This window comes from Pan troglodytes, chromosome 7 (genome assembly GCF_028858775.2).
Source record: "Pan troglodytes isolate AG18354 chromosome 7, NHGRI_mPanTro3-v2.0_pri, whole genome shotgun sequence".
In the NCBI taxonomy this organism is placed as follows: domain Eukaryota; kingdom Metazoa; phylum Chordata; class Mammalia; order Primates; family Hominidae; genus Pan; species Pan troglodytes.
In genome coordinates this window covers 35,942,745-35,962,104 of record NC_072405.2, presented here as the reverse complement: position 1 = coordinate 35,962,104, position 19,360 = coordinate 35,942,745, and the positions used below count along the sequence as shown (strand labels likewise).

The 19,360-nt window shown below is 49.9% G+C and overlaps 1 protein-coding gene across 2 annotated transcripts; it reads left to right on the top strand.

Moving 5' to 3' along the window:
* The first annotated feature begins 1,735 nt into the window (after positions 1-1,735).
* Positions 1,736-18,754, top strand: CLU (clusterin). 2 transcript variants are annotated; one of them, XM_519677.7, is made up of 9 exons: positions 1,736-2,042; positions 6,094-6,219; positions 7,604-7,752; positions 10,170-10,340; positions 11,355-11,766; positions 12,295-12,399; positions 16,729-16,958; positions 18,108-18,283; positions 18,499-18,754. In XM_519677.7, the coding sequence occupies exons 1-9, from the start codon at positions 1,916-1,918 to the stop codon at positions 18,506-18,508; spliced, it is 1,506 nt and encodes a 501-aa protein (XP_519677.2). In that variant the 5' UTR covers positions 1,736-1,915; the 3' UTR covers positions 18,509-18,754. The 2 variants fall into 2 exon arrangements, with proteins under 2 accessions (XP_519677.2, XP_001164647.1); XM_001164647.6 differs by lacking the exon at positions 1,736-2,042 and adding an exon at positions 5,319-5,544.
* The last annotated feature ends 606 nt before the right edge of the window (positions 18,755-19,360 follow it).

Here is a 19,360-nt window from a genome sequence, read left to right as displayed (position 1 = left end):
TGCGAGTCCTGAACCAATCATCGTCTATGATCTACTTAGAATATTAAACATCTGGTGATGCATTTATGGCGCTTTCAAAATTTACACTTTTCTTTCCTCCAAGTTTGACCTTCTGAACCTTGTTTGCTTAGTAATGGGAATAATCAAGTAATTATTCCCAAGGGATCACAGTCATGACTGTGAATCTGTGAATCCTGCTATTTTCTCCCAAATCCTTTCTTCCTCTCTTCCCTTCCCCTAATTCAGCTGGCTAAGGCAGATCTCACTGACTGACCTCCGAAGTCTAATTTTTAAAAATATAACTAGATTTATGCCTTCTGTTCCGGATGCTGAGGGAGCTACAGAACAGAAAAGTTACAAAGAGCGAGTTCAAAAACAATTCTTCTAACCTCAGGTATTGATAAGGAGCAGGCACTGATAAGGAGCAGGCACTGTCCACAGAAAATGTAGCTGTTACTGATAATTAGACTTTTTTTTTAAGAAAAATAAAGTGTAGCCTCTTCTGGGGCATTTTTTTCTTCTTCTGGGTTAATGACCTTCTAATACTTGGCTTGGCTCTACGTTAGGTTGCAGGGAGCCGTGGAGATGATCCATTCCCGATTCCTCATCGTCCAGATGGAAGAAACTGAGGCTCAAGGGCAAAGTGATTGGTCCGAGGTCACCCAGTGTCTAGGGGCACACCTAGGACTGTAATCAGACTTTCATGGACCTGGTCTGGGTTCTCCCACTTCCTCATGGGCCTTGAAGATTCCCCCAGGCTGCCTCCTGGAAAGGACTGGGGTCCTAGTGCCCCCTGGACGTTGGGCAAGCAAGGGACTGGGCCTCCATGTTGTGCCTCCATAGTCCTGATCCTGAACTGGAAAACTCAGCCCCTGACCATGCAGCTCTCCTTTAAGCCCCTTTGTTTCACATGGTTTTCAAAGTCTGCCACCCACAGTGGGACTGCCTGTACCCGCCCTGTCCACCCATTGCCCCAACTGTCAGCCCCTTGACTTCTCTCCTGGGGCTTAAACATCCCTGGCTCCAAAATGGGCAGCTCAGTTTCTTCCCCAAGAAGTAGCTGCACCTCCAGGGTTCCTGGACTTCCCCCTCCTTGCCAGGGGGTGGGGTGGCTGCGACAGGAGATTCTCCCTGCTCTCAGCAGAAGGAACTCCAGCAGTTGGAGACCAGCAAACCCCTCTGGACACAGATCTGATTTCCTAACTGGGAAGGCTCAGGGCAAAATAAAAATTCAGGGCCACTGGCTCAAAAACTATGAAGAATTTCAAGACCGTCACAGTAGCCCATTAAACCAAACGTGGATCTGCAAGGGTCCCACACCCATGAAGCCCACCCTGTTTGGCTGGGTTCCAAGAAGATGGGGACAGTGATTGCTTAAGCTCTGTGGATCAAGGAGCCCGGAGAGGCCTTCTGGCTCTCCACATATCTGCTCTGATCACTCCTAAACACAATTCTGTTTCCTCCAGGCCTGGCGGGTCAGTCCAGGGACCCCCATCAGTGTGATGTTTCCAGGAGTAGGGGTTTCAATACTTCCTGTGCTTTCTTCTCCAGCACAAGGCCCCTCTCCATCCCACCCTCATTATGTCTGACTCTTTACTATTTAAATGGGTCAAGAGAAGTGGCGCTTGTGTAACGTGAAGGTTAAGGTCAGTAGGGCCAGGGAACTGTGAGATTGTGTCTTGGACTGGGAGAGACAGCCGGGCTAACCGCGTGAGAGGGGCTCCCACGCGAGTTCAGGCTCTTCCCTACTGGAAGCGCCGAGCGGCCGCACCTCAGGGTCTCTCCTGGAGCCAGCACAGCTATTCGTGGTGATGATGCGCCCCCCGGCGCCCCCAGCCCGGTGCTGCACCGGCCCCCACCTCCCGGCTTCCAGAAAGCTCCCCTTGCTTTCCGCGGCATTCTTTGGGCGTGAGTCATGCAGGTTTGCAGCCAGCCCCAAAGGGGGTGTGTGCGCGAGCAGAGCGCTATAAATACGGCGCCTCCCAGTGCTCACAACGCGGCGTCGCCAGGAGGAGCGCGCGGGCACAGGGTGCCGCTGACCGGTGAGATGTCCCCGTCTTCCCTACCCTTGAGCAGAGCCACATCAGGACGGATGGGCGGGGAGGGGATGGCAGCCAGGCAGAGAGGGATGACACAGCTCGCAGTCACAACCCCTGCGCTTTCGACGGAGCCCAGGAAGCCAGGGAGGGGAGGTGGCCGGAGCCCCATCACCAGGCAGCTGAGCCAGGGGCCCCGGCGCAACCGCCGCCTGAGAGCACGAGCTCCAACCACAATTCTGTGGTGGGGGGGTAAATAGAACAGATATAATGATCATCCTTTCGCAAAGATGGGGAAACTGAGACCTGGAGACCTGCCGCGTTGCGGGAGACCCAGGCTAGCAGGTGACGGAGCTGGCCTGCACGGAGCTCCTTCCTGCAGCATATCCTCTGCGAAGATGCGGATCTCTCAGTTGTGGCTGTCGGCTTGCATGCATGAGTCATCTAGTTTTCTTCTAAATTCTCTAGCTCTCTGGACACTGTGCCTGTAAGTATGAGGCTGCGGATTTCAGTATATGCTGCAACCACCGAAATCCGACTTTTTCTGCCTCCTAATGCATCTGAGGTGCATCAGAGAAAAGTCACACAATATCCACCAGGCCCCAGACTTCTGATTCCACGGTCTCATTTTACAGATGATAATCTGAGGCCTGGAGAGGTTTAGGACTGGTGCCAACACTAAACAGCAAATAAGTATCAGAATTGGGATTAGAGCCAAAGCTTCTTGACCTTCCAGAATTTCTGGACCTAGTTAAAAAAAAATATGATTTTTATTATTTTTTTTTAAACGGAGAGGTTAGGAATTTAAAGGAAAGTACAGATACTATATAAAAAAAGATGCCCATGAGAATGTTGTTATAATAATAGTGGGGCATTGGGCACAACTGAAATGGCCAATCTTGTGAGAATGGTAAAATAAACTTGGGTCCGTGAGAAAGTGGAGTATTACATAGCCACAAAAGTATGCCCTTAAAGAATATTTGAAGATGGTGAATGTGAAGGATCTTGTATAAACTGCATGGAAGACAGAAGGAAATATACCACGGTGCTAACATTTGCCTCTGGGTGATATGAATTACCGGTGATTATTTTTCTTATTTTCCTTTTGGTTTAGTTTTCTCCATTTGAAGAAGCAGATAGGAGCCGGGGCTTTGGGATTGAAACCCTCACCATCTGTGTGCCCTCTTCACTGTCTTCCCATCCTCCCTATGGCTCCCTTTTCACAGTCATTGATTTTCTTTCTTTCTTTTCTCCTTTTTTTTTTTTTTTTCCTGAGACCAAGTCTCACTCTGTTGCCCAGGCTGGAGTACAGTAGCACCATCTCGGCTCACTGCAACCTCCGCCATCCGGGTTCAAGCAGTTCTCATGCCTCAGCCTCCGAGTAGCTGGGACTACAAGCGCATGCTGCTACATCCGGCTAATTTTTGTATTTTTAGTAGAGACATGGTTTCACCACCTTGGCCAGGCTGGTCTCGAACTCCTGATCTCAAGTAATCCGCCTGTCTTGGCCTCCCAAAGTGCTGGGATGACAGGTGTGGATCACTGCGCCCTGCCAGGTCATTGATTTTCTTAAGCCTCCAGCCCTGCCCTGCTTGGAAACGTTTTGGGAAGCTGCTCAGTTCAAAGTTCCCAGGAGGGTGTGCCTGGAGGGGAGTTGCTCTCAAAGTCTGCCTGCTCCCCCCGCCCCCCCTGCCCCCCGCCCCCGCCATCTTCTCCTCCTCCTCTTCCCCTGAGCAGCCCCTTTGTCCACAGAACCGGCCTTTTCTGGTAGAAGGAGCAAGGCCAGGTGGTTTAAGCCTTCTTAGGGAGAATGAGGCTGTGTGGTAGTGCTGGGGACTCGAGGGCCTTGGCCTTGGCATGGCTCTTCCACCCAGGGCAGCTGGCAGCCAGGCTCCCAGGAGGCAGAGGAGATGAGGGGGGAGGTGAGTCCGAGCAAAGGAAAGGAGGTCGGCTGTGCAGTCACAGTTCTAGAACATTCCTTGGATCAGCAGCATCCATATCACCTGCAGACTGGCTGGAAAAGCAGTCTCAGAACCAACATTATAACCAGCCCTGCAGTGATTCATAAGTACTTTAAAAAATGGTCAATCATTTCAGCAAAGCAGAGCCACACAGTCCGGGGGACCACAGGTGGCCTCTGTGGGATTGTCTCAGTTTTCCTGCCCCTCTCCAGACATGTTGATTAGACACTGCCAATGCCCAGCCTCAGACCTCAGTCTAATTTGGAAGTAGTCAGAATTTACTATGATTACATAAGACCCTCGTGTTTACAGAACACATTCCCCTCTCTGAGGTCTGGATTAGATCCATTTTACAGATGAAGAAACTGAGGCTCAGATATTTAAGTGACTTGGAATCAACGAAAGAATACTGGCCTAGGGGTCGGGAGGGCTGGGCTCTCATCCCAGGGTTACCATGAGCATGCTGTGGACCCTAGGGAGTCCCATGCCCTCTCTGGGCTTCAGCCTCACCGTTAGGGTAGAGGGGTTGGGTGAGAGAACGACCCCCTTCCCAGGTCTGAGCTGGATGGCTCACCAGGGACCCCAGGCTCCCCGGAGCAGACTGTGTGCCCGCTGATTCTGGAATTCCTTTCCTGTATCTTGCCTTTGGCTGCCCCGTTCTTCACGGCCCAACACCCTGTCTTCTGGTCAGAACCTAGTTCTGAATGGGTTTTTCCAGAAGTTGTTGCTTTCAGGGGCCCCTGGCAGAGAGGTGTTTCTGGCTGGCTTTGTCTCTCTGGCATGACAAAGGCTCTGTTCCTGCTGGAGGTATTTCAGGGCTCAGTGGGCAGCTGGGGCAGAGCCCGTGAGACCACAGCCTTCCTGGTGAGCCCGGTCTCCGCCACCCACCCCATCTCTGGGGAAGGCGCTGACCCCATCTCTTCTCCCACGCTGCTCCCTGGCTCTTTGCGCCTGATTACTTTTCATGAGAGGCACTCCTTGTTAATGTGCTACTGAGTGTCCAGATGGGCCTGCTGGGCTGAGCGGGCTTTGGATGTGAACCATTTCAGGAAGGTGAACCCCATCGTCCTGTTGGTTCTGTGATGGGAAATGGGTGAGCTCAGATAAGCAGTTCTTCGGAGGGGGATGGTGGGGGTGGAGTGCAGGGGGAAGGGTTTCTGTTTTATGCAACAGCCTCAGCTTCTGGGAAAGGGTCCATTGTGTAAGATTGGGGCTATGGCCTGTGCCCCGTGGCTCAGGGCAGCCGCCCAGTGGTGGCAGGAACACTGGCAGGGCAGCCTGCTGTCGGCTTAGAGGGGATGGGCAGTGTGGAGGGCCTGGCAGAGCAAAAGGACTCATCCTTCCAAAGGGACTTTGTCTGGGAAGCCTGCTCCTCGGGCCACTGCGAACCCTCTCTACTCTCCGAAGGGAATTGTCCTTCCTGGCTTCCACTACTTCCACCCCTGAATGCACAGGCAGCCCGGCCCAAGTCTCCCACTAGGGATGCAGATGGATTCCGTGTGAAGGGCTGGCTGCTGTTGCCTCCAGCTCTTGAAAGTCAAGTTCAGGTGGTGCTGAGACTCCCTGGGGGCTGCAGTGCTGTGGTGGATGGGGATCATCTGCTGGGGTGAAGATTTAGGTGCACATTGCAGAGGACGTGGCTGGTCTCTGGGATGCAGTCCCTCTGTGGAGGTGGCATGGGGAGGGACGGATGCATGACCTAAGGAGGGTATTTTCAGTGTCTGACATGATCGATACCACTCTGGACAAGGAGGCCAGGATGCAGAAAGCCTGTGTGCCTCGCTGATTGTCGGGGAGGATGTGGCTTGGACAAGAGCCTGGCTCCTCCGATGCCAGGGTTCTTGTTTCTTCCACTCAACATTGCTGTCCTGCAGTCCCTCCCTCCCTGCACCTCCTGCCTTCGCTTTCATTCGAGGTGTCCATGGCAAGTCTGGTCATCTCCCCCCATTTCCTCAGGAATAAAAGTGCAGCAGTGCCTGCTGTGGGGACGGCTGAGGGCAGTGAGGCCCTGGGGAGCTGCTGCAGGCAGCAGGTGGGCGGGACGCCAGCAGGCTGTCTAGCTGTTCCCATGACGGTCTCCTGTTCTCTGCAAACAGAGGCGTGCAAAGACTCCAGAATTGGAGGCATGATGAAGACTCTGCTGCTGTTTGTGGGGCTGCTGCTGACCTGGGAGAGTGGGCAGGTCCTGGGGGACCAGACGGTCTCAGACAATGAGCTCCAGGGTGAGTAGACCAAGCATGATGTTCCTCTGGCCACAGGGTGATGAGGTCAGAGGGCAGGGTAGCTAATTCTGCTCAGTGCCTCTCTATCAGGCCCCAGTGTTACAGACCGTTTTTATCTTGTGCACCGGGTCTGGGTGCCTGTGTCTGGGCCCACTCTGAGCCTCAGCTCCCAGGCCCCTGGTTCAGGCTCTGCGTGCATTAGACTGCCGGCATTTGCAGGCATTTCCCAAGCACTTTCGGCTGTTGCATTTCATTCAGCTGTTCCCCTCCCAGGCCCCTTAGCCCAGCTCCCAGGCCTCCTCCATGAAGCTGTGTCTGGACTACTGGAGCTCTTATCCCTCTCCCCTTTGGAGTGCCCAGAGCTTGTTCCTCCTGTGAGCTGACGGTTTCTGCAGGATCATTGTTAAAATCCCAGATCAGACATGGGTGTGAGTCTGTTTCACCTCTTCTCAGCTGGGTGACTTTGGGCCACTATCTTGATCTCATGACACTCCCCCCACCCCCTGTTTTATTGAGATATAATTAACAAATAAAAATTGTGTATATTTAAGGTATATGATGTGATGTTTTGAAATACACATACATTGAAATGATGACCACTTTTTATGGTGGGATGGTGGGAAGACTTAAAATCTACTTTCTTAGCAAATTTCCAGTTATGATATGGTGTTATTAACTATAAGCACCACCTGTATGTTAGACCTCCAGAACGTACTCCTCCTACCTGATGAACACTTTGACCCTTTATCATATCACACTTCCCATGTCTCCCTCTGCAAAGTGGGCATGGTGGAGGGCCGGAGCATTATGTAAACTGCACATGAAGTGTTTGGCGCAGTGCTTGGCATGGGATAAACACCAGTGAAGTAGCACTTAGGTGACACAGTGTTTCACTGCATTTGTCACCAGTGCTATGCCTTAATCATTTACTCATCTTATTCCTGTCGCCTGGCACTGCATTGGAACAAAGAAATACACATGTCTGTTTAAACTGAACTCTAGAAAGATTTGTGTCCAAAATAACAATATTTTATATTTTGATGCTTCAAAGCTGACACTTCTGGGTTTTTTTTTTTTCCTTGCCAAGTTTCTTCTGCACCCAGCTCATTCTCCAGGGGCACATGGCAGTGGCTGGGCATAACTCTGGGTGTGCCGGCTCCCATGGTCTGCATTTCTAAGCAGTAGGGTGCAGTCAGCAAGGAGCCTGTGATGGGAGCCTGTGCCAGGGCAAGGCTGGGGCCATGCTGCTGCCTGATGGCAGGAGTGGGGGTCCCAGCCTTGACAGCCCCTGAACTGAACGGGCCTTTCTGGCCATCCAGTTCATTCCAGGGTCCCGAGGCCACCTCTTCCTCTCCTCATTCTGCCTCTTGCACTTCTCTTGCAGAAATGTCCGATCAGGGAAGTAAGTACGTCAATAAGGAAATTCAAAATGCTGTCAACGGGGTGAAACAGATAAAGACTCTCATAGAAAAAACAAACGAAGAGCGCAAGACACTGCTCAGCAACCTAGAAGAAGCCAAGAAGAAGAAAGAGGTCAGGAGGAGCTGCGACCACCTCCCTGCCTTGACCATCCCACTGGAGGGGAGGGAGGGGGTCACTGCGCGGTGCCCTGCTGGGTTGCCATGGTGACCCACAGTCCTCCCAGGCTGTGTCAGCTGATGCTGGGGCTGCAGTTAAGAAGTAGGGACGGTTTATTTGCTTCTGAAAGCATCAGGGAGTGAGATCTTGGATCTGGTTTTGTTATGAGCCTGGCCCAGGGCCTAATGCCCAGATTCATTTCAATAGATGTTTCTAAGCCCTGATCACGTGCTAGTTCCAAGCAGGCTCTGGATGGGGTGGCGGCAGGGGCCCAGACAGGGGTGGCGTCCAACCTTCAGGAAGCTTATCTAATAGGAGTGATATGGTTAGGGTTAAGGCAGGCACACAGCACCCCACGTCTTCCTAGAGTTCTGGACTACTTCATAAAGAAACATCTTAAGCCCAGTAGTGGATATAGCAGGTCTAGCCTGTGCTTAATGATTCGACAAAACTAAAACACTATAATTCAATGAGCAACTTATTTAAGAAATCAAGTCTCCTTAAGAGTATCCTACAAACCTCCTCTCACGGTCGCCCTACTTCAGATGCTAAGATGTAGCTACCTGCAAGCTTCATGATCCATCATGCATGTTAAAAGCATTTCAAAGGCTCTGAGAAGTTCTGCAGTAAAGAAACCTGTGTAACTCCATGAAACCCAGAGTTTTCCAAACTGAACAGGGAATTCGTTTTTTTCTTTTTTCTTTTTTTCCTGGCTGCTTTGAGCACAGCTCCATAGGAGCCACTTCAGGGATTGCTGGCCTGGATGTGGCTCTACCTTTTTTTCAAGTTTCATGCCCTTTCTTGGCCTTAGTATCAGTTCTCACCATTCTATGAGAATCCTCAAATAGCTCCTGGGGAAGGGGCATGACTCGTTCTCACGTTTTTGTGGTTATCACTGGAGTCTGACATTCAACAATTCTGGTTTTATAATAAAGCACATCACATACATTTGGAGAAAAGAGCCTGCTACTTCTTAGTCGAGGAGTTAGGTGAGCCGGAAGGAAAGGAAGTAGGTAGCAGGGGTGGCGCTTGTGTCTTGGCTCAGTGGGAGGTGGGTTGTCCTTGCCCAGCAGGGGACAGGGGATGATGGAGCAGGACAAAGACCTCACATAACTCTGGGGTGTGGATAGGCTATTTTTTTTTTTTTTTTTTTGAAGACTAACACACTCATTCATAGAGACTTTAATATAGAAAAGTAGAAAAGGAAAAGTTTTTCCATAATCCTTTTGTCCAAGGACAAGTCACTGTTAACATTTGATCTATTTTTCCTATTATTTTCTTCTATGCTTTTTTGACAGTGGCTATATTTAAAATTATGAATTTTTAACATATAATATTCAAAATGGACTATAAACATCCTTCGTAATGATGTACCATCTACCCTTTATATGAACCATAGTTTGTTTAATCTGTCTCTTTTAAGCATCTGGGTTGGTTCTGATTTTTTTTTTTTGCCATAAGCTAATACTGTGCCAAATATTTTTAAGCATCTTTTTCTTTGTCAGGGGATCCTTTGAGATACAGTCTTTGTTTTGTTTTGTTTTGTTTCGTTTTGTTTTTTTGAGACAGAGTCTCGCTCTGTCACCCAGGCTGGAGTGCAGTGGTTTGATCTTGGTTCACTGCAACCTCCGCCTCCCAGGTTCAAGCGATTCTCCTACCTCAGCATCCCAAGTAGCTGGGAGCGCAGGTGTGCACCACCACACCAGCTAATTTTTGTATTTTTAGTAGAGATGGAGTTTCACCATGTTAGCCAGGCTGGTCTTGAACTCCTGACCCCAAGTAATATGCCTGCCTCGGCCTCCCAAAGTGCTGGGATTACAGGTGTCAGCTGCCGCACCTGGCCTGAGACAGATTCTTACAGAATTATTGGGTCAAGTGGCAAGGGCCCATTAGAGAATTTTGACAGCTGGTGTGGCTTTGGTGTTGAAAGCCTGCCATTCCCTTTGCACGCCAGGAGGCATGGTTGCAATAGAAAGGTAAGATTCAGGGAGTCTGCAGCCTGCTTTGGAAGATGAAATTTAAACACCAGAAGCAGAGAATAGGAAATGAGGCTTCAGTGAGAGGGTAGTCATTGAGTAGGTGATCAGAGAGAGGTGGTGTCCACATGGGTTCCAGGAGTTGGGAAGCTTCTAGGAGTTAGGGAACAGTTGGATCTTGAAGAATGAGTGGATTCTTCAAGCCAGGTGGGAAGGGGATTCCAGGTGGGCGAATGAGGGGAAGCTTGAACTGGAGCAAGGGTAGGCACTTACATGCTGGGTGGCCAGCCTGTGGGAAGGCCTGCCCTGGGGCAGAGGGCCTGGCACCCAGCAGCTCTTTGAGTGCATGAGCCTGTGGTCTCTGTGTGGCTCAGCCAGCCTTGTGTCTTCCTGTAGGATGCCCTAAATGAGACCAGGGAATCAGAGACAAAGCTGAAGGAGCTCCCAGGAGTGTGCAATGAGACCATGATGGCACTCTGGGAAGAGTGTAAGCCCTGCCTGAAACAGACCTGCATGAAGTTCTACGCACGCGTCTGCAGAAGTGGCTCAGGCCTGGTTGGCCGCCAGGTGAAAAGGGGACACATGAGTGGCCAAGGCTCTGAGTGGGGAAGGAGGGGAGCCTAGTGAAATATGCTTCATTCCGCATGCCAGATGCAATTGATTAGTATTGGCTGGCTTGCCCAGAGTGCCATGCTCCATTGGTAATGTCTGGCATGAGTAGAGAGAGTGGAGTCATCAAAAGGATGTAGGCCAGGTATCTACCTTCTCTTAGAAAACTCATGCAGCAGTGCTTAGCTGGATGACATAACAAACCGCTTCATGGGATGGCAGAGCCCTGTGTCCACTTATGTGGAAGGATTTAAGAATTTTTTTTTTTTTGAGACAGGGTCTCACTCTGTCACCCAGGCTGGAGTGCAGTGGTGTGATCATGTTTCACTGCAGCTTCGACCTCCTGGGTTCAGATGATCCTCCCACCTCAGCCTCCCAAGTAGCTGGGACTACAGGCATGTACCACCACACCCAGCTAATTTTTGTATTTTTTTTGTAAACATGGGGTTTGGCCATGTTGCCCAGGCTGGTCTCAAACTCCTAAGCTCAAGTAATCCTCCTACCTTGGCCTCCCAAATTGTTGGGATTATAGATGTGTGCCACTATGCCCAGCCAATGTAAGATTTTGTAGTATATTAGTGTTGCTCCTGTCCTCTGCTGCAGGGCTTTTTTGATTGGGACTCAGTGAATTGCTCCAATCCCTGAAGTCACATCAGTTGGCCCTTAGCCGAGCAGGGGGTGGATATCATTGGTGGCCAAAGATGACAGTGAATGAACCTGAAATGTTGGGCCTTGTGACTTTTGGGGCCTCCCAGGTGTCTCAAAACTGTCCCCCATGGAGGGAGATAAAAGGAAAGAGCATGGACCTGACAGATGGGGTGCTGGGGCTGGTCCCAGCTGGGCTGTTTGTCACTTGCTGTGTGACTGTTACAGCCATGGGCAGGGCCTGGCCTGGCTCACCAGGGGGTGGGAGGCCAGGAGGCCGTGGCCTTGGTGAGCTTCTCCTAACTGTGCCCATGCTGGCTGTCCTAGCTTGAGGAGTTCCTGAACCAGAGCTCGCCCTTCTACTTCTGGATGAATGGTGACCGCATCGACTCCCTGCTGGAGAACGACCGGCAGCAGACGCACATGCTGGATGTCATGCAGGACCACTTCAGCCGCGCGTCCAGCATCATGGACGAGCTCTTCCAGGACAGGTTCTTCGCCCGGGAGCCCCAGGACACCTACCACTACCTGCCCTTCAGCCTGCCCCACCGGAGGCCTCACTTCTTCTTTCCCAAGTCCCGCATCGTCCGCAGCTTGATGCCCTTCTCTCCGTACGAGCCCCTGAACTTCCACGCCATGTTCCAGCCCTTCCTTGAGATGATACACGAGGCTCAGCAGGCCATGGACATCCACTTCCACAGCCCGGCCTTCCAGCACCCGCCCACAGAATTCATACGAGGTGAGAAGGGGTGGAAGCTCATGGCCTTTTGAGCAACTTGTTAGATGCTGAGAACCATGCCGAGGGCTCAGCGGGTGTCATCTCGATTTTTCTCCAGCCATATCACAAGGGTGATATTATCCTTATTTAAAGAGGAAAAAAACTGAGCTGGGCATGGTGGCTCATGCCTGTGATGCCAGCACTTTGAGAGGCCAAGGCGGGAGGATCATTTGAGGCCAGGAGTTTGAGACCAGCCTGGCCAAGATAGTGAGACCCTGTCTCTACAAAAATAAAAACTTAAAAAATTAGCCGGGTGTGGTGGTGCACACCTGTAGTCTCAGCTACTCGGGAGGCTGAGGCAAGAGAGTCACCTGAGCCTGGAAGTTGGAGGCTGCAGTGAGCTATGATTGCACCATTGCATTCCAGCCTGGGCAACAGAGTGAGACCCTGTCTCTAAATCAAAAAATAAATAAAAATAACAATAGGAATCAGTGGAGTCCATCTCTGCATGGCTGGATGACTGACTTTTCTTCCCTCGTGTGTCCCCAGAAGGCGACGATGACCGGACTGTGTGCCGGGAGATCCGCCACAACTCCACGGGCTGCCTGCGGATGAAGGACCAGTGTGACAAGTGCCGGGAGATCTTGTCTGTGGGTGAGTCGGGGTCCAGACCACAAGCCACCCCCTCTGATCCCTTGTGTCCTGGGGTCACTGGGGCCTCACTGGTGCTGCCTTTATGGAGTCAGACAGATAAGCGTTTGGATTCCAGCTCTGCAGCCTTTGAGCTGTGTCCCGGGGCAGGTCCTGAGCCTCATGCAGCTTCGGTTCCTCATCTTAGAATGAGATGATGATGCAAGGCTGTCCCTGAAGTCGGTGAGATGTCGTTAGAGATGCAAAAGTGCCCTCCACCTGGTCGGCCCCATGTTGAAAAAAGCTTGTTGAAAAAAGTCATCCCCCTGGGACTCCCCAGTTATTCTGTTCCCAAGTGCCAAGCGTAGCAGGCATCTTCATTTTCCTCTGCAGATTATGACATTGCAGACAGTATGTGTTTTGTTTAACAAAACTGACCAGAGGCCAGGCACTGTTCTAAACACTCGACATACATTTCCTCATTTCCTCAGAATGACCCTCTGAGGAAACTGAGCCACAGAAAGGTTAATAACTTATCCAAGATTGACCCCGACATGGGCGAGCTGGGCTTCAATCCTAGGGCGCTGTGTTCTCTCCTGGGGCCCCTCGCAGCCTCTGGCCACAGAAGTCACAGGTCTCAGTACCTGGGCATCCAAGCAGTAGTCCCTTTGGTCGGTTGGTTGGTCCCCTAGGCAAAGGGAATATTTCCCTTTGACTGTCCCCCTCCGTTTCACCAGCTCTGGTTATGGGTTAACTTCTTTCCACTTAGAGATAACAGCTGTGACTGTATTTGGACTAGTTCCTGGTACACAGCAGTTCATACTCACAAAGAGTTAATTGTTTCCCCTTGTCAACAGCTTATCGATCTGGTGGCTTTGCTCTTACTTAATGCTTAGTTTGAGTTTGCCACGGCAGGCCGCCAGGGTCTAGTTAAACATTCCTAGCCTCACTCCTATAATTTTAGAAGCCACTGCAAAATAAACAGTTGTGCTTTAACAGGCTGAAGTATAAGTTGCTGTAGATGAGTGCACAACCAGGCCTTGGGGCTTTTTCTATAAAAATATCATAGAGTGGCATCAATTACATGGTACCTCACCACAAGAAAGTCATGTTAGGGCCTGAAGAAAAGATGTCCAGATGCCTGTGCCCAGATTGGACCTCTTATGCTGATTTTTACTCTGTTGCCCAGGCTGGGCTCAGGTCTGGCGCCAGTCTTAACAGTCATTGATTACAGTTGAGAGTGCAGCCGGCGCCAGTCTTAACAGTCATTGATTATAGCTGGAGTACAGTGGCTCTGTCTCGGCTCACTGCAACCTCCGCCTCCCGGGTTCAAGTGATTCTCCTGCCTCAGCCTCCCAAGTAGCTGGGAGTGCAGGTGTGCACCACCACACCCAGCTAATTTTTGTATTTTTAGTAGAGACAGCGTTCACTATGTTGGCCAGGCTGGTCTTGAACTCCTGACCTCAAGTAATCTGCCCGCCTCGGCCTCCCAAAGTTCTGGGATTACAGGTGTGAGCCACTGTGCCTGGCCTGAGATAGATTCTTAGAGAATTATTGGTAAGAGTAATTCTCTAAGCTGAGCTAAATAGTCTACACTGAAGAGGACTGCCTACTGTTATTTAAGGTGCTTGCAACCATATAAGCATGTACTGCCTGGGAACTCTAGACCAGGATTTCTCAATTTCAGCGCTGTTGATTTTTTTTTTTTTTTTTTTGAGACAGGGTCTCTCTCTATCACCCAGCCTGGAGTGCAGTGGCACCATTACAGCTCACTGCAGCCTAGACCTCTTGGGCTGAAGTCATCCTCCTGCCTCAGCCTCCTGAGTAACAGACTACAGGTGTGCTCCATCATGCTTGGCTAATTTTTTTATTTTTAGTAGAGATGGGGTCTTGCTACTTTGCCCAAGCTGGTCTCCAACTCCTGGGCTCAAGTGATCCTCCTACCTCAGCCTCCCAGAGTGCTGGGATTACAGGTGTGAGCAGTGCTGACATTTTGGACCAGGTCATTCTTTGTCGTTGGGGGCTGTCCTGAGCAGTTCAGGGTGTTTGGCAGCATTCCTGGCCTCTGCCCACTAGAGGCCAGCAGCTTTGTTGTGACAAAGCTTCCCTTTGTGTGACAACCAGCTTCAGAACTTGCTAAATCTCCCTGGGTGACAGCGTCACCCCAGTTGAGAACCTCTATTCTAGACTAAGCCTCAGCTCTCAAGGATTTTTCTTATTTTATTATTATTTTTTTAAGACAGGGTCTCGCTCTATCACCCAGGCTGGAGTGCGGTGGCGCAATCTTTGCTCACTGCAACCTCTGCTTCCTGGGTTCAAGCGATTCTCCTGCCCCAGCCTCCTGAGTAGCTGGGATTACAGGCATGCACCGCCACGCCTGGCTAATTTTTATATTTTTAGTAGAGACAGGGTTTCACCATATTGGCCAGGCTGGTCTGAAACTCTTGACCTCAAGTGATCAGCCTGCCTCAGCCTCCCAAAGTGCTGGGATTACAGGTGTGAGCCAGCACGCCTGGCTAATTTTTCTTATTTTTAAATTATTTTTTGGTAAAATAATGAATTTTATTTATTACATATTTATTTTCAACCTGGCATCTTGTTAGTAATTCTGTTTCTTTCCCCACCTAACATTTTGTTTACTATAAATGATTGCAGTCATCATCCTAAAGCATATGCAAAATCTCCCTTCCCCTGACTCATGTTTGATGTACCTGCCTCTGGATATTTTTGAAATACCTTAGGGGGAGAAAAACAGTAGTTTTAAGAGCTAGTGGACAGTTTCCAGCTCTTAATGAATCTGACAACCTGCAGCCCAGGGCCAAGAGGAATGAATTCTCTTTTCCCTGCTCTCTTGATGAACTCAGTGACCAGCCATGGGCGGGCAGGTGGGCGGGCAAGGACCCCTGGCCACCAGATGCCAGTGCATCAGCTGCATGAACTCTTGGCACTGGAACTGCCACCTCTACAGACATGCTCAAAAGACAAGTTTGGACCGGGTGCATTGGCTCACGCCTGTAATCCCAGCACTTTGAGAGGCCAAGGTGGGTGGATCCCCTGAGGTCAGGAGTTTGAGACCAGCCTAGCCAACATGGTGAAACCCTGTCTCTCCTAAAAATACAAAAAAATCACCCGGGGGTGGTGGCAGGCACCTGTAATCCCAACTACTCTGGAGGCTGAGGCAGGAGAATTGCTTGAACCTGGGAGGTGGGGGTTGCAGTGAGCTGAGCTCATGCCATTGCACTCCAGCCTGGGAAACAAGAGCGAAATTCTGTCTCAAAAAAAAAAAAAAAAAAGACAAGCTTGGAGGATTGTCCAAAACCACAGATCCAGGGTAGGAAGAGCCCAAGCTTAGGAGCTGAAGACCCTGGTTCAATCCTGGGCCCAGAGATCATTTATTCTATGGCTTTAGGTAAGCTATTTATTGATACTTCTGTGGGCCTCAGTTTCATTATTGGTAAAAATTATTTCATTATTGGTAAAATTAGGACTTAAGTCCTAATCCTTAAGTCAGAACAGATCTAATTCTTAGAGAAAAAGGATATCCAGAGAGAACTTTCTGCGGTGTCTGGGACACAGGCAGTGCCACACGAATGGCAGCTGTGAGTAATATTCCTCCTCTCTGGAAATGATTCCTGGGAGGGACTAGGGCAATGAGAGCCACTCCAGGTCTGAGAACATGGAGAACTCGAGATCAGTGCTTTTGGAAGTGTGGTCAACACAGTTTGTCACACAGTTTGTCACCAAAGAGATAAGGGTCTGGCACCCAAAGATAAATCAATGATGTTACGAAGCACACTGTTTAGGTCAGTTGGCGTATTTTTCCAGGGCAAGGCTTCTCAGGCTGGGCGTGGTGGCTCACATCAGTAATCCCAGCACTTTTTGGGCAGATGGGTTGAGCCCAGGAGTTCGAGACCAGCCTGGACAACATAGAGAAACCCCGTGTCTACAAAAAATACAAGAATTAGCTGGGCATGGTAGCATGTGCCTATAGTCCCAGCTACTCAGGAGGCTGAGGTTGGAGGATAGCCTGAGCCTGGGAAGTCAAGGCTGCAGTGAGCCGAGATCTCACCACTGTATTCCAGCCTAGGCAACAGAGCAAAACTCTGTCTCAAAAAAACAAAAACAAAAACAAAAAACCCAAAAGACTTTCTGGATGACGGAAGCAGTGTCTAGATTCACATTCCGAGGCAAAACCTTTATTTTGTCGTGGACAATTCCAGTTTGTGGCCCTTCCCTTAGGGAAGCACTGCTTTTGTTCCCACTGCATGTGCTAACTTCCATTCATTCATGGTTCTATCCCTTTGTAGCCTCCCCTTCACACTTCTCACCTGCGTTTCTTCCATCTCTGGGCAGACTGTTCCGCCAGCAACCCCTCCCAGGCTCAGCTGCGGCGGGAGCTCGACGAATCTCTCCAGGTCGCTGAGAAGTTGACCAGGAAATACAACGAGCTGCTGAAGTCCTACCAGTGGAAGATGCTCAACACCTCCTCCTTGCTGGAGCAGCTGAACGAGCAGTTTAACTGGGTGTCCCGGCTGGCAAACCTCACGCAAGGCGAAGACCAGTACTATCTGCGGGTCACCACGGTGAGCTGTGTCCCGGCCACATGCTGTGGCTCGGGAGCCCGAGCTGTGATCGGGAGCAGGGGCATGTGTGCTTTTGACTGAGCATTTATCACACAGCAGAAAATAGAAAACTTTAGGCTCCCTTGTTGCCTTGAAGCCTCATCACCCACTCAGGAAAAATATAACCCTGTTTTACAAAGGAGCAAAGTAAGAGAGGTTCCACAGCTTGGCCAAGGTGTGATAGCTGGCAGATGACTTGGATGGGTATTTGAACCTGACTGCCTGGCTGCCAAGCCTGTATTTTGTTGTTGTTGTTGTTTTTGTTTTGGTGCACAAATCTGTGAATAAACCAGAAGCCTCTGTTCTTTTCTCAAAGCTACAAGGCTGCCCTCTGGCATGTAAAATGGCTTATGAATTAGTACATCATTCTCTGCCAGTGATAAAATCTTCTCTCTAGGCCAGACATGGTGGCTCATGCCTGTAATCCCAGCACTTTGGGAGGCAGAGGCAAGAGGATTGCTTGAGGCCAGGAATTTGAGACCAGCCTGGGCAACACAGCAAGATTCCCTCTCTACAAAAAATACAAAAATCAGTCAGGTGTGGTGGCACACACTTGTAGTCCCAGCTATTCAGGAGGCTGAGGTGGGAGGATTGCCTGAGCCCTGAGGTGGAGGCTGCAGTGAGCTGTGATCACGCCACTGCACTCCAGCCTGGGTGACAGAGTGAGACTCTGTCTCTTAAAATATATATATATATATATAAAATAATAAAATAAAATTAAAAAATCAAATAAAACTTATTTCTAGTACTGGGAACCCTTCTTTTTCTTTTCTTTCTTCCCTCCAGGCCCTCTGGATTCCTTTTCTACCCTACTCTGACCAATGGCTGCCTAAAGCAAATGTTTGGAAACCACTTTTATTCTTTGGGGTGCTCCCTGGGCTGGTCATTTGCAGATGACATTTGCCCCAACACATGAGTGTCTGTGAACCAGGTCCGTTCTGTCCACTGAGCTGTACTTATGTCTAGATGTATAAGAAGCATGGGGTCAGCTCTCTAGGTTTTCTTGGAGGAGCAGGAGGACTTGCTTATCAGAAGCCTGACTTCCGTTGCAGAACGCATGCATTTTGACCACAGTGTTTCAGCTCTTCTCTTTTCTTTTGTTCCATTTAGGTGGCTTCCCACACTTCTGACTCGGACATTCCTTCCGGTGTCACTGAGGTGGTCGTGAAGCTCTTTGACTCTGATCCCATCACTGTGACGGTCCCTGTAGAAGTCTCCAGGAAGAACCCTAAATTTATGGAGACCGTGGCGGAGAAAGCGCTGCAGGAATACCGCAAAAAGCACCGGTAAGCAGGCGGGCCTTTCCTGCGGGCCTGCAGGGCCCAGTGAGTCTCTGGGAGCCAAAAAAACAAAAAAAACAAACAAAGTGCAGACTCTATAGCCTGGTGGGAATGACTCCGCCCGGAGCCAGAGCCCAAGAACAAAGCCAGGAAGTTACGGGGAATTTTATTTTTCCTTTGGAGGATGTTTTACTTTGGAGGATAACTGTTTTTTATTTCAGGGAGGAGTGAGATGTGGATGTTGCTTTTGCACCTACGGGGGCATCTGAGTCCAGCTCCCCCCAAGATGAGCTGCAGCCCCCCCAGAGAGAACTCTGCACGTCACCAAGTAACCAGGCCCCAGCCTCCAGGCCCCCAACTCCGCCCAGCCTCTCCTCGCTCTGGATCCTGCACTCTAACACTCGACTCTGCTGCTCATGGGAAGAACAGAATTGCTCCTGCATGCAACTAATTCAATAAAACTGTCTTGTGAGCTGATCGCTTGGAGGGTCCTCTTTTTATGTTGAGTTGCTGCTTCCCAGCATGCCTTCCTTTTGCTATGGGGGGCGGGCGGGGGGGATGGAAAATAACTAGAAACAAAAAAGCAGTGGCTAAGATGGTATAGGGACTGTCATACGGTGAAGAATAAAAGGGATATGATGACGAGGTTGATCCACTTCAAGAATTGCTTGCTTTCAGGAAGAGAGATGTGTTTCAACAAGCCAACTAAAATATATTGCTGCAAATTGAAGCTTTTGTGTTCTATTATAAAACTGTCGATGTATTCTGACCAAGGTGCGACAATCTCCTAAAGGAATACACTGAAAGTTAAGGAGAAGAATCAGTAAGTGTAAGGTATACTTGGTATTATAATGCATAATTGATGTTTTCGTTATGAAAACATTTGGTGCCCAGAAGTCCAAATTATCAGTTTTATTTGTAAGAGCTATTGCTTTTGCAGCAGTTTTATTTGTAAAAGCTGTTGATTTCGAGTTGTAAGAGCTAAGCATCCCAGGGGCATCTTATTGACTGTGGCATTTCCTGTCCACCGCCGGTTTATATGATCTTCATATCTTTCCCTGGTCCACAGGCGTTTCTCGGCTT